At 47.9% G+C, this 13,971-nt stretch overlaps 1 protein-coding gene across 6 annotated transcripts in view; it reads right to left on the reverse strand.

Moving 5' to 3' along the window:
• Positions 1-13,971, reverse strand: part of LOC144147444 (uncharacterized) — an 88,209-nt gene that overhangs the window by 51,561 nt on the left and 22,677 nt on the right. For 5 of the 6 annotated variants that reach the window (XM_077679564.1, XM_077679563.1, XM_077679565.1 and 2 more), the window contains exons 7-11: positions 13,827-13,918; positions 13,620-13,766; positions 6,337-6,610; positions 3,506-3,775; positions 783-1,298 (exon numbers count right to left, since the gene is read on the reverse strand). In XM_077679564.1, the coding sequence (XP_077535690.1) occupies positions 783-1,298; positions 3,506-3,775; positions 6,337-6,610; positions 13,620-13,766; positions 13,827-13,918 (1,299 nt within the window). The remainder of the gene's footprint in view (positions 1-782; positions 1,299-3,505; positions 3,776-6,336; positions 6,611-13,619; positions 13,767-13,826; positions 13,919-13,971) is intronic. The other variant, XM_077679562.1, reaches the window with a different exon arrangement.

Raw genomic sequence — 13,971 nt, forward strand, 5'->3', positions numbered from 1 at the left:
ACTCAATACCCCCCTTCAATGAGACCACCGGACAACGAACGTTTACTGTTTCAGCAACACCCTACCAGCCCGAGTGCTTGCTTGTGACCAGGCAGCCATGCCTGCTTTTTTTGTGGCGCCAGACCGGAAATAGACCCTCCACGTTGCGGAGAAAAGGAGAAAACACCTGCCTGTGATATATCGAAGGCCACCAAAGAACGCAGCAAGCCACCCCCCTCTCCGGAAGAGAGCGCGCAGCTTTCATCGTGCTGCCCGTGGTCGAGTTGAGAGGGAACTACATGCGATCTCTCATCGCTCGTAGTTTCGGTGATAGTGAACAGATTTTCATAATTCTTGCGGGAGGAGATTGTTGGGACAATAGACTTTACACCATAATACATTCCGAGTCGTCGATTGTAAGTGCTGCAGGGTCCCTTTAATGCCCATGCAGTCTAAAAGATTGGCCCCACTCGTGAAGAAAGAACAGAACGGGAGAGGAAACTGATTTCTAGGGTGGCCAGATAACGTCAAAAGCAAATGGAGCAGGTCAAGCTAGCGGCATCTGCCGCGGAAAAAGAAACTGCAGCCACCGCGATAGGCATCCTGCTGAGCAACCACAAAATGAATTTCAATTGCCATCGTTTCGTTCATCAGGTTCCGCTATCCTCTCCCTCGCAGTCACAGCTGAGAAGTTTGTAGTCCGCGTTGTGACATCTGATTGCTGGCCCTCACCTGTCGCAATGGGCGTTTCACCTCCTATACACATACTCGCTCCGTGGCCCAAGCCGGTGGTGCGTGCTCACCTGATAGCCTCCTCCTGAAGGCGGCGGCTGCTGCTGCCGGAAGTCCTGGCGGTCACGCGCAGGCATGAGGCCGCCTCCGCGGACATCTTCGCGGCTCTCACTCGAGTGGCACGAGCGTTGGTCTAGGTCCTCCTTTTCTGGAGGCGTGGGTGGAGGAGGAGCCTCCTCGGGCATGCTAGGAGGCGGCTGCTGCTGCTGCTGCTGCTGTTGCAGCTGTTGCTGCTGTTGCAGCTGCTGCTGCTGCTGCTGCTGCTGGCCCGGAGCGGCCATGACGCAGGAGCTCTGCTTGTTCTGCTCGTAGCGCTTCTCCTCCTCTTCCCTGCGCTGCCGGGTGCGCTCCACTGTCACTGCCATCTCATCGTTCTGCTGCTGCCGCCGCTGCCGCCACAGCTCTTCCTCGTCCCCTGTGAGCTGCTCCAGGCCCGGCCGGCCGGCTGTGCGGGACGGGGCCACAGGGCCCACACCAAACCCAGAATGGTGCGGGGGCTGCTGCTGCTGCTGCTGCTGCTGTTGCTGCTGCACCAGGAGGAGAAGCACACAGCGACTGTGTCAGGCCCTCCACTGGTTTACTAATTTGTGCGTGCATAGCGCTGCACCCTCATCAGAAAGCAGACAGCTGCACATGGCAGTATACAATAAATCTCACAAGAAATATTTGGATCATCTACATACAGTGCATTTAGAAATTATTCAAAGCATAATGATGCAAACTAAAACTACACAATAGCTCTCGGTGCCACAAGAAGCCAATAAGTTGGTGATTTCTTCCATGCTCTTTTTAACTGTCTCTGCTTTGGCAGGGCCATGCCAAACACTGTTAATGACCTACCATGCTTTCAGACCTGCCTGCACACACCAGCACACTACTCCTAGTGCAACAGCGTGCAATAATAGCCCGTCCCGCTATCGGCCACTGTTTGAACATTTTGCGGCGATGTAGCCTGCACCGCCACCTCTGAAGTGTCGATTGTCCCATTTCCGCCACTCGCAAGTTCGCTGTAAAATGCAGCAATAACTCAGCGTTTTATTATAACACCGCAATGAGTCCGAAATTTCACTTCAAGCACGCACCGCGCCTCTCACTTGAGGCCGAAACACGGCGAATTCACGTTGTTTTTGATGAACTCCCGTTCTTCGAGTCACGCAACTTCCCTCAACAGATCAAACGAATAAATGAAAACCCAGCCACCCCCATAACCAAAACCACAGTAGAAATCGGCGAAGAGCACTCTGGATGAACCACGAGCAACTGCTTCGCCCGACGGCCATGCGGCGCCCAGTAATGTCGTTCTGGAGATATACGGCGCTCCGAAAATTGCAGTCTTTTCATCAATTTTCAACAGTAGTTTGTCGCCTGAGTACACATACGTATTTTTTCTACAGGACTTTTCCATGAGAAAACTTTAAAAAACTCACAGAATATAACATGCGCAACCCCACATGGTGACCTTCGAAAAAACTATCTTGGGGAGAATTTTAAGCAGGTGTTTTATTGTATGATCAATCAATTAAACCTTTACAAACAGGATCACCTTGGGGGTGCTGGAAAATTATGCCGTCAGTAAGCATTTTTCCCCACTGAAACTGGCGGGATCGTTAAAATCCTTGGCTCTCAGACTGTTTTGGAGCAGTTTGGCGCAATTTTTGCAATTTCCAAGCTTTTGGAGCAGCCTGGCGCAGGAAAGCAGATTTGTATCAAAAGTGCGCAATATGCGCAGCTGTCTCACCCCTGTGTAACGCGCCGAAGCCAGAGAGTTCTGTTTTTCACCGCAAGAAGGTAGCACAATCAAATTTCAAACACTTCTTGTAAGTCCCAGGAGGTGGCAGCACCTCCCAGGAAGCATGCATCGTTAATATGGCGCGAAATTTCAAACGGATGCTCAAAATCGTACCCGTACGGCAAAGACCATGCGGGACGAAAAACCGCCGCAGTACACGTACGGCAAAAACCCACAAAGGGTTAAGGGTAACAGAGTGGATCTTTAGAGAAGGCAAGTATGGCAGGGGGCGGCAAAAAGTTAGATGGGCAGATGAGATCAAGAAGTTTGCAGGGATAAATTGGTCACAGCACAGGACCGGAATAACGGGAGATTTGTGGGAGAGGTTTCGCCCTACAGTGGGCGTAGATAGGCTGGTGATGATTATGATGATGAAACTCATCTGGTTTCTGGGAGTCATAACTTTGCTGAAGCTACAGCTTAGTACATGGGGCTGTTCAGTATCACACCATAAAATGAGCTATTTGAAAGCAGAATATATACTTTTCTACACGATTGCAACATTATTAGCAAATCACACTCTTCCTAGTTGAGGCAAAACAAGTCATTCTTACTGCATTGCAAAACGCTGCAACCTCGACATGTATTTTTTAATTATTCACTAGCCGAAAATAATATTTTGCAATCCTAGACTGCGCTGTACGAAGCAGTGTAGAGCAACGGCAAAACTTGCTCAATGCAAAGTGACGGATCATTGCACTCCATCAGCCCTCCCCTCACAATTCAAGACGCGCACATTCACCCCGATTGCAATTGAAGAGCTATGTATAGCCACCTCTTCTGTTCTTGTTCCGACTCCATGGCCAGAGCCCCCCCCCATGTTCTTAGGCCATTGTTTCTCCACATGGCATTTGGCAGCCCTAGTTGGCTCGTTTCGGAGGCAGAGCAACACCATGACAGGAACCTCGACCTTTGTTAAGTGCACAGAATTTGCGCACCACCCACCTGGGGCATGGGCGGCCCGACCCGACCCGTGGGGAAGCCGGCAGCTGCAGGAGACTGTGCCGCCGTGGGTGGGGTGCCCCTACCCAGGTAGTCCATGGGTGGGGCCGTGCGAGGGGGAGGCGCCGCAGTCGTTGGGGGTGGCGGAGGACCCTGTGGTGGGGTCTGGGTCCACTGCCGCACAGGGGCCACCTGTGCTGGTGGGGTCTGCTGGGCTTGCGGCGGCAGCTCGGCACTCCCCGGGGCACCCCACGACTTGCGCCCGCGCTCCTCCTGCAGCCCAAAATTACCCTTGGAGGTGAGAGAAATGACACCCGACCACAGTTGCTGCTCCACGAGGTGCCCTTCTCCACCACAGGGGCTGCCGAACACTAGATGGGATCCAAAATGAAGTGACCAAGCACATGCAAATAGTCCCGTTTGCCACCCATAGATGCAAAAAATATTAATACAGAAAAAAGCTTGAACCCAAAAACTTTTACACTGGCTACATCAGAAATGACCGCATTTTATGACCCTTGCTTTCATGGTGACAATGTCGCTCAAAGAAAAAGGAAAACAAACATGCTTTGTTTGCCGATTTACAATCCGAGAGGCAGTTGTTTGCTTTAAGTGCAAAGAAGCAATAGTGGAACTGCTGGACATTAGCACTAAACCGTTTGATGATAATGCCCCTTCTGGACAGGCAAGCCGTGCAGATTAATGAAAAAAAAAAAAAAAACTGTCAGTACATCCAAGCACTTCTGACAGGTCATGAATGAGAAAGCATTCATTCTTTCCTCTTTTGAGTTTTGCCGTGTCACAATGCCATGCCATATGCTCCGGGTTAACTTGAACTTTCCACTGGCTGTGAAATGTGCCACAGCGAATGGGAAGTTTAGGAGCCCACACCCAAAGTTATCTGCTCCTTTTGAGATGAAGAACCACAACCACCCCAGTCTAGAGTACCAATGCTGCATCACCTGCTCCTCGAAAAGGAGAGCAGGGGGACAGATGGTCTTTCTTGCACTAGCATCTCTCTCTGTCCTCGCCTTCACGCTTTCGCTCCCAAGTTCAAGGGCAAGCGGAGGGTGGTAGGTAGGGGCAATAATTCGAATAAATGTCTGCCTTTTAGGGCGCCAACAGTATTTTTGAAATACACTATACAGGGGTGAGACAGCTGAATCAGATTTGGGAGCAGTTTTTGTAGCAGCGAAATCTTGATTTTGTAGCAGAAGAACCTTGAAATCGAGCAGAACATTTATTGTCACCCTAGGAGCCTAAAAAATCAAATTTTTGGCAACTCGCGTGGGAAAAGTGCACTTTTTATTCGGTTTTGAACGTACATAACACTGAAACAACCTATCAATAAAGTTTTTTTCTACTAGAGTATCACAAGGTACAAACTGCACTACCTTTTTACAAACCATTTTAAATTCTTGGGTTCTATGGATAGATAGATAGTGGAGCGCCGTTGAAAATATCGAATTGAAAAACTAAGCAATCGTAAGGCATTTTTATTATCATGTCAATGCCGGAATTGTTATTTTTGTAATCCCAGACTCGGCTTTACGCACAAGTGTAGACCCACGGCAAAAGTTGCGCAAAGCGAGGTGATATTCGTCGCACCCCACCAGCCCTCCCCTCCCAATCGTAATTTGAGTACGTTGGTATGTTTAGCCACCACCCTCTTGGCATTAAATTTCACTTCAGATAAATGAATCATTCTTACTAGCGTGAAATAATAGCCCGTCCCGCTATCGGACACTGCTTGAACATTTTGCGGGGATGTAGCCTGCGCCGCTGCTTCTGCAGCGTCGATCGTCCCATTCCCGCCACTCACAAGCTCGCTGGCAAAGGCAGCAATAACTCAGAATTTTATAACACCGCAATGAGTCCGAAATTTCACTTCAAGCACGTGCTGGCCTCACACTCAAAGCCGAAACACGGCGAATTTGCGGGCGCCATTTGTTTTTGATGAACTGCCGTCCCGCAACGTACCCGCAACAGATGAAATGACTAAATGTGAACCCAGCTACCCCCATAACTAAAACCAAGGTAGAAATAGGCAAAGAGCACTCTGCCTGAACCACAAGCAACTGCTTCGCCCGGCGGCCCTGTCTTCACATCTTCACACCAAGATGTTTTCCCAGTAATGTCATTCCGGAGATGCACTCCAAAAATTGCCGTTTTTTCATCAACTTGCACAAGTAATTTGACGCCTCAGAACACAAATATTTTTTCTACAGGACTTTGCAATGGTTTTCGATGGGAAAACTGCAAAAGCGCACAGAATGTAACTTGCGCAACCCGAAATTGTGACTTTCGAAAAAACTATTTTATGCCGGGTTTTTATTGAATGATCAATCAGTTGTACCTTTACAAACACCATAACCTTGGGGGTGCTGGAAAATATTGCCGTCAGTAAGCATTTTCCCCCACTGAAACTGACGGGAGTGTTCAAATCCTTGGCTCTCGGACTGTTTTGGAGCAGTCAGGCGAAATTTTCGCAATTTTCAAGCTTTTGGAGCAGCCTGGCGCAGGAAAACAAATTTGTATCAAATCTGCGCAATATGAGCAGCTGTCTCACCCCTGAGTATAGCCCACTTATAGTGAACCCAGTTTTAAGAAGATTGCGCCTAACAAATTTTCAATTCCCGTTACCACTTGTATACACAGATTTCGTGTTCACCTATAGCGAAAAGCGGACATAAACCGATTCCAGTTTCCCGATGCGTTCGTTATAAGGGGGTTCGACTGCACCTACACCAAGTCCAACTTGGCACGTAACGCGACGCACACATTTCGTCGAGCAGCCAGGTGCATGCTCTCAGCCTCGTTCAAAAGGAGCTCACCACCCGGTCCATGTACGGAGCAGGCTCTCGTGCAGGGCGCTGCTGCTGCTGGGCTGACGGCTGCTGGCCTGCCGGAGAGTCCCAGCTGGCCTCCCGGCCTCGGCTGCTGGGAAGCTTGGGCCCTGCTGGTCCCTGAGGTCGGCACTCGGCCTTCTCGGGCCCCCTGGCAGCCCCAGGCTTGCCACTCTCAGCCCCCTGCGCTGCTTCGGGCCCCCCCTTGGGGCCACGGCCACCGCCTCCAGCCTCGTCCTCATCGCTGAACACCAGCTTGGCACTGGGGAGAGAGGGAGGGAGAGACGTGCTCAGCTGGAAACGAGCAAGAGAAGGTACCTCCACTGCAAGAAGGCTTTCTTTCGCCCCACATGGTTGACCGCGCAGCATGTGCACTTGCAGAGTTACGGGGAGAGGCTCCTCTTCAAAGGAACATTTCAAAAACCAATGTTAGGAGGCTGAAAGTCGCCCAGTCTTACAGATTCAGCTGCTCTTGCGATATATGCAATCATTTTCCCATGGCTGCAGCAGTTGAATTTTTCATGCAGCGCAGTGTGCCGAAAAATGTGCTTCTTGAGCACACTGTTTTTTAGCTAGCAAAACTGACTGAATTTTGAAACAGCCTAGGTGGTTCCATACGAGTTAAAACGGACAAATCTACCTGAAAAAATTTTATACACATTTCTCATGACAAAAAAAAATGGTAGGTAGAAGGCCAGTATTTCTTGTCCATTTCTCTTATACCGTTGTAAGTGCCTGACGGGCCAGAAGGCATAATTAAGGGGGGACATGGGATTGAGATGGCAAAAGACGACCAAAAAATAGTTGTTTCAGAAATCACTTTTTGGATAGTGCATTTATTCGATGTGTTTCCGAAGTTCCCCTTTGAAAAACCACCTGAAAGTGCCAAAGAAAAATATTTATTTTAGCTGAAGTGACAAAATACTTGCACAAGTTGACGAAAAAGCCGCGATTTTCAGAGCACTGTATCCCCGGAACGAAACCACTGGGCAATGCCCAGCCTTCATCTTCCGGTTGCTTCTTTTATTGTCATTCACTCACAAACACACAAACGGCAGAAAAGAAAGAGAAAGACTGAAACGAAGCAACCGATAGATTCTAACGCACGACTGACTACCGGACCGTACTCGCTGAAACAGCTCTCCCGATTGGGCGTCCCCATAGCAACAAAAACATGGCTGCCGGGTAGGTCAGCTACTACCAGGCATACTGCATATTTCAGGAGCACAGTGCGCTTACTTTGCCAATGTTTTCCTTCATTTCGTGGTCTGCTCGGTTCCTGGTTAGTCACTTTAGCTGTTGCAGTAATGTTATTGTGGCCGTAATGCTTGAGAACATGTTCCAGATAACAGGAAATTGTGCGGCTCCAAAGACGCATCGAAAAGGTGCCCGCAACTTAGCCGTGGTTCGTCCTCGAGTGTGAAACGCGGTGTGTGCGTCTGCAATTGTGGTCTGCAAGCACAGAGTCAAACATTCGACACGCCATCAGGTGTTGGGCACACTGCGTTGCCGCGGAGCATTCGGGCAGCACCCAATAGCAGGACTGGTTGCTCAAGTAATAATTGTTGTATGTGAAACAAAACAATGCCAAAAGCAAGGTGGTTAAAAATAGCAACATTACCCAAATTACGATAGTCACGAATGTGTGCGTCGAGAATGGGGTGCAACAAGCCGTCAGCTTGCTTTGAGAAACTTCTGCAATGGCTCTACATGTTTGTATAATGCAACGCAGTCTGGGATTACAAAATATTATTTGCAGCATTCAAACGATAAAAAAAAGAGCATCTACAGGTTGCACCGTTTTTTAATTTGATATTTTTAATGGCACATTACGTTGGCAGTGCTGTAAGAATGACTGCTTCACCAGAAGGAAAAGAGCATCGTATGCTAATAATTAATGTTGGAATCGTATAAAAAGTATGCATTCTGCTCTCTAGTAGCTCATTTTAAGCCCTAACTACATGGACGCGAAATCAAGCGTCGGCGTCGTTGGGCGGCAATGCGCGGACACGCAGGAGAGGGCGAGTAACCGCACGAGACCGGCGAAGTCGCGCGCCAGGCACTGCGTCAGCATGAGTCGCTGGACACGTTTGTATTAACCATGCCATCCTGTTTAATCGTTTATGAGCAGTTATTGTCGATTGTTGAACTGCAGTTATCAAGACTCTAGCCTTAGCAAAAAAAGAAATCACTTGGCAGTCTTTATTCATTGCTAAGTATATGTTTGAGGGCAAATATTAAAATGCTGCGAAATGCATTTCAAGTTATCACCGTCAAATCTGAACAAAATAAGATGGGATGATAAACAAAGACAGACTTCGCACAACTTCTTTACTTGCTACTTCATTTACCCTTATGTTATCTACCGACTGCAGGTTCATGAATTCAAAGTGTAAGCAAAACAAATTTCAGTGCTGCCTTAAAACTGAGGTTACCGACGAACGTCATTTGTAGGTTTAAAGACAAGGTACTCTGGCACCCTTTCTTTTGTTTACCGTGTAAAAAAAAAAAAGCTGAACAAACCCTCACCGCAAAAAAAAAGCCCAGCACCCAATTACTCGACTACGGCGGGAGACGAGGCCAAGAATTTCGGGAGACGAAAGCCAAGAATTGGGTATACTAAGTGAGGCTGCCCACGAATACTGTTGGGTGTGCTTTGTTTTGGTCGTATTTGAGATATTTGAGCCATGGTAATGCTTGTTTCTTACGCACCGGGTCTTCGAGCTGAGGACAATTATGCTAGTACTACAAGCGATGTAACCACATCTCCCTTATTTGAGTCAAAAAAAGCTATCGCACATCTTCGGTTTCCTCTACGCAAGCCACGGTAGCCACGAATGGAATGGAAAGCGCCACTAGCATTCTGGCGTTGATAAAGCTTGGCCGTCATGCACTGGTGTTGCAGACAAGCCACATTTTGCTAATACTACAAGCGATGCCGCCCGAGCTCCCTTATTTAACTCACAAAAAGCTATCGCAAATACCCGATCTCCCCGATGAAAGCCAAACAAGCCACAAAAGAATGAGCGCTTTCAAACAGAAATAGCTTGCTATTTGTCTCAAGGCAACCGATTACCGCAAATTAAAAAGATATTGATTGTTTTGTGCTGAAAGGAATGACCCTAAACCACAAGAACTGGAGACTCGACCACTGCTGTCCGCTTTCCGCCGCTTTCTCGTGCTGCGTGAACGCCGATATGTGGCGAGCACAGAAATCGGCGCTGCTCGCGCGTCAGCTCGCGTCGCCATACATTTTTGGTGACGCGCGCCGACGTCGACGCGAGAAAACGCCAGAAGTACGCTGCATGTGGTTGGGCCTTTATACTTGTGATGTGCCTGATATAACCGTTTGACAGTGGATAGCCGCATGTACTAAGCTGTTACTTCAGCAAGATTAGGGCACCCAGAAATTAGCTGAAGTCTGAAGGCAAATTAATATCAAAGAAAGACCATGCCTTACCCTTCACTTTCGGAACAGCTACGCATCAGGCATAGATCAAGTAAAATACAGGTACCCTAGTAGCCTGTAGTGAACTTTGTGGTGCGCTGGGCGTAAAACTGGTGCTTCTGCCACCTGAATGTTTGCACATAACCTCCAATGAGCCAGGAAGGCATCTCACATGTCCTTAAGGGGACACGCGGGTCGAAAAAACGCGATTTTTTCGAAATATACCGATTTTTTGTTTTCCCTTGCATTAGCATCTTTGACTATCCTTCTTTCATGGGTAAAAAAATGAAAACGAAATACGAACGAGAACTTAGTGAAAAATGTGTCTGAATGACTCGCGGTGACCCAAGAAATCGCGCAATCAAGCCAAATTTCGGCCAGGTTTGAGAATTTATTCCGCACGGCAGCGTGGCTCGCCGCCATTTTGGTCACTTGAGAGAGGTAGATCAAGCCTTCTTCTCTCGATTGAGCCGCTCGCCAGCTTCGTATCTCCGCGTAAAAAAAATAAAAAAAATGTTTCTTCCCGCTTGTTTTGCGAGCTCCCACTGGGCATTTAAATCACGTGACGCGAAAGCGGGACCGCCATTGGCTCTTGCCGCTTGTGAGCCGCCATCGCCCGCATCGTTCCGTTCGCTACTTCGCGCTATCTTTTCTATTTCCTTATCGTGTGTTTTTAATCGTGAACGGTGAGGAGAAGCGTGACTTTTGTCGCCGGAAGCAGCGTACTTCATGCCGGTACAAAGGAAAGCGCAAGCGGCGCAGCATTGTGACGACCACGGCCAATGCCGGCACGACCGGCACCGTGAGGCCTAACGGCGCCGGGCCTTCAAGCGTTGCAAGCGCGGCTCTACCAGGCGGGGCTGATTTTATCAGCGAAGATATCGGCTTTATAAGCGCATCGGAGAAGAAGTCGGCAGCCTTCCAAGGTGAGGAGACAGCCAACCACGGGAGCGGTGCAGTTATCTGTGGAGTCGGCGCTCTGACTGACCTTGAGTGCCGCCGTGTGCGCGACGTGCGGGAAGTGCGAACTCGTCGTAGTTGAGGTTGCGAACAAGCGGAAGGGCCTCGCATCGGTACTGGAACTGAAGTGCAAAAACGAGAAGTGCCCTGCGGGAGTGGCTGCGGGAGTGATTTCTTCTGTTTACTCGTCGCAGCGCGCTGCCGCCGTCGGTCGCGGAGGCCGCAAACCGGAACTCTGCAGTTTCGCCGTCAATGTGAAAGCGGTACTCGCTGCACGCGCGGTTGGCATCGGACACGATCAGCTGTGCAGGTTTTGTGCCATTCTTGGTCTACCAAAACCACAGCATCAAAAGATGTTCTACAACACTGCCAAGAAAGTTCATGTTGCGGCCACAAAAGGCGTCTCAGACAACCTTGCTGAAGCAAGGCAAGTAACTGCGTTGCAAGCTGGTCAGACTGACCTGAGTGTGTTTTTTGATGGTACTTGGCAGAAGCAAAGACACGAGCCACAACAGTGTTGGCACTGCCATTTCTCTTGACACTGGTCTCTGCCTGGATTTTGAGGTGCTGTCAAACTACTTGTACTTGTAGCCGCCACCAAAAGCTTGATGAGCAAGAGGAGGAAGTGTGGCAAGCCTTTCGTGCCTCTTGTGTGTGAAAAAAATGTTGACTGCTCATCCCATGCCATGGAGACGGAAGCAGCACTGCGCATCTGGCACAGGACGCTATCGTACAACCTGCAGTTCACTGTAGTGGAGACTGCCACTGCCCTCGCAGGGTTGTGGTTCAACAGAGGCCACACTAGTTTTGAGCAAGTTCTCCAAGAACTGGGAATCTTCCCTTCAGAAGAACTGGTCAGACTAAGCAATGCAAGTGACCAGCGGAGGATCAGGCAGATGTGTGCAAATCTGACTGCTAAGGCTAGCCCCATTGCCGCAGCCTGGTGAAACAATCCCATACCAAGGACTACCCCAGCAAAAACCGTGAGGGTGCAACTTATGCAGCAGGAGCATTTTAGTTTTAGTACCTCAATGTGGACATTTCAGACTGTATCCCCACCAAATTTCATGTTGTTCGAGCAAGAATTTCTGAGTCTGCCAAAGAAATAAACTTTCAATTGTGTTTTTCTCAGCTTGTTGTTTTTGTCCGTTTTCTGAGTTTGTGCACACTTATTTTCCCACTTAAAGTTGTTGTATCAGGATGAAATTTTGCACAGATGTTCATTATAACACGTAGAGTGCACAAATCTTGTTCATTATGCAATTTGTGTCCTTAGATATTTCTGACGGTCATAAAACAAAAATATACAGAACAAAAAAAGGCACACTACCAGTAATTTTTTTTTCGTGGTGAGGAAAATGATGATGAGGCTTTTTCAGGTAGATTTGTGCACTCTGCAGTTCATAAGGAACCACCTAGGCTATTTTAAAAGTTTCAGAAAAAATTTTTACTATAAAAAAAAGTGTGCACAAAAAAGCCATTTTTCTGAAAGTCATGCTGCGCAACATTTTATCCGGAGCAGCTATTCAAAATCTGATTACATATATGACCAGAGGAGCTCAATCTCTATAAGCTGTGAAAATTTCAGCCTCCTAACTTCATTATTAAAAAAAAAGTTGTTTGGAGGAGCACGTCCCCTTAACTCTTTCGGGACCGCCGCAAAAAGTGATGAAAAAGGGAGGTCTCGGTACAAATTTTTTATTACATAAAGCAAAGGCACCATCCTGCCTTAGCATACACCAAAATGCAGCTAATTATATGTTCTTTGACATAGAATACCAAGTTTTCCTTCAACACTGACGACAGAACCATGAAAAAATCTGAAAGTAAGAACTTCGTAAAAAAACTAAAGAAAAAGATAGAAAAAAGCGCAAATATAAAAACATTAATAAAGAATAAAATTATTTCAGGATATACAAAATCCAACACAATGCTTTGTTTCTTTATCGCGAAAGTTTGATGCGGCTAGGTGTAACTCGTTTTTTGTTTTGTGTGTGATCTCTTTGGCACTAAGTCCTTGGCTACGTCGTCGCCCCGGTACACGCCTGGCTCTCGTCTCGGCAAAAACTTGACCTGTTTCTGCGCTGGTGGCAGGAGATCACTACCATAGGTAGTTAACACCCTAGCGAACAAATATAAACCAGCCAGAATATATTTCGAGCGCACAAACCTACTCTAGAGCCAATTGAAACTAAAACGAACACCCACCTTTGAGCGCGATTTGATGTTCCAGGCTGATCGACACCCGAAACCTCACTCGAGCTGAAATCCGATCTCTAAAGCCGCATTCCGACTCTTCACTGCCACTCTCATCGTTAAAATCAACAGTAGAAGGCAGAGATATGCGAGACGAGACGAGGCGGATTTCTTATCGCGCTTGCGCGAGTATGACGCCATGTTTGTTTACATTCGAAACCACTGCCCGTCAGAATAAAATATCTGATGCGTTGCCACCTGGCGATAAAAAAAGGAACTTCACAGAACAGAAAACTCCAGGTTTTAAACTATCTCCTAGATGTCGCTAGGTGTTCCATCGAGCGAAAATTTGTATTCTGCAGGCTCGCGAAACCATCGATCATATGTGATCGATCGCCTATGGAGCGGTCCCGAAAGAGTTAAGCAAGGTCAGCGAGGACTATGCTGCTGGTGCAGTTTGAAAATTATGAACTCTGCAAACTTTAAGAAGTACTGAAATTAAATTTAGATGCCTAAAAAGCAATATAATTGGCTTCAGTAGTTTGTACAAATTCCTCACAAAAATTTTGCACCGATCCAAGGCTGGAATCACATCAAAAAACGATACCTGCAATAAACAGCATTTAGCAATAAAATAAAATTAGACAGCGAAGGTGAGAACACTCACTTGTAGTCGATGTCACCCTTTGCAGCAGCCCAGCCATCTTGGGAGTCATTCTGAAGGATTTCGTCGAATCCCTTGAGGTCCTTCTCGCTGATGATTGCTGGCCTCTGGTAGCCGTCTTCATCGGGCGCATTTCTGATGCCCCGTACCCTGGATGTTGCGAGAGAGTGTTCACTACATGGGACCCCCTTTCCCAGACAGCAAGCATACCTATTTTCAGAGTACGTGTAGGGTGGACGAGCGCCTCCAGGCACGCCAGAGTAGTTGGGGGCATAGTTTCCAGGAAACCCACGTCCATAAACCTGCGGTGGAGGAAACAGGGGCGTGCATGACAACACAAAAAAAAAAAAAAGAA

The sequence above is a fragment of the Haemaphysalis longicornis genome, unplaced genomic scaffold (genome assembly GCF_048455015.1).
Source record: "Haemaphysalis longicornis isolate Haplotype H1 unplaced genomic scaffold, Haemaphysalis longicornis Haplotype H1 scaffold_1, whole genome shotgun sequence".
NCBI lineage: Eukaryota > Metazoa > Arthropoda > Arachnida > Ixodida > Ixodidae > Haemaphysalis > Haemaphysalis longicornis.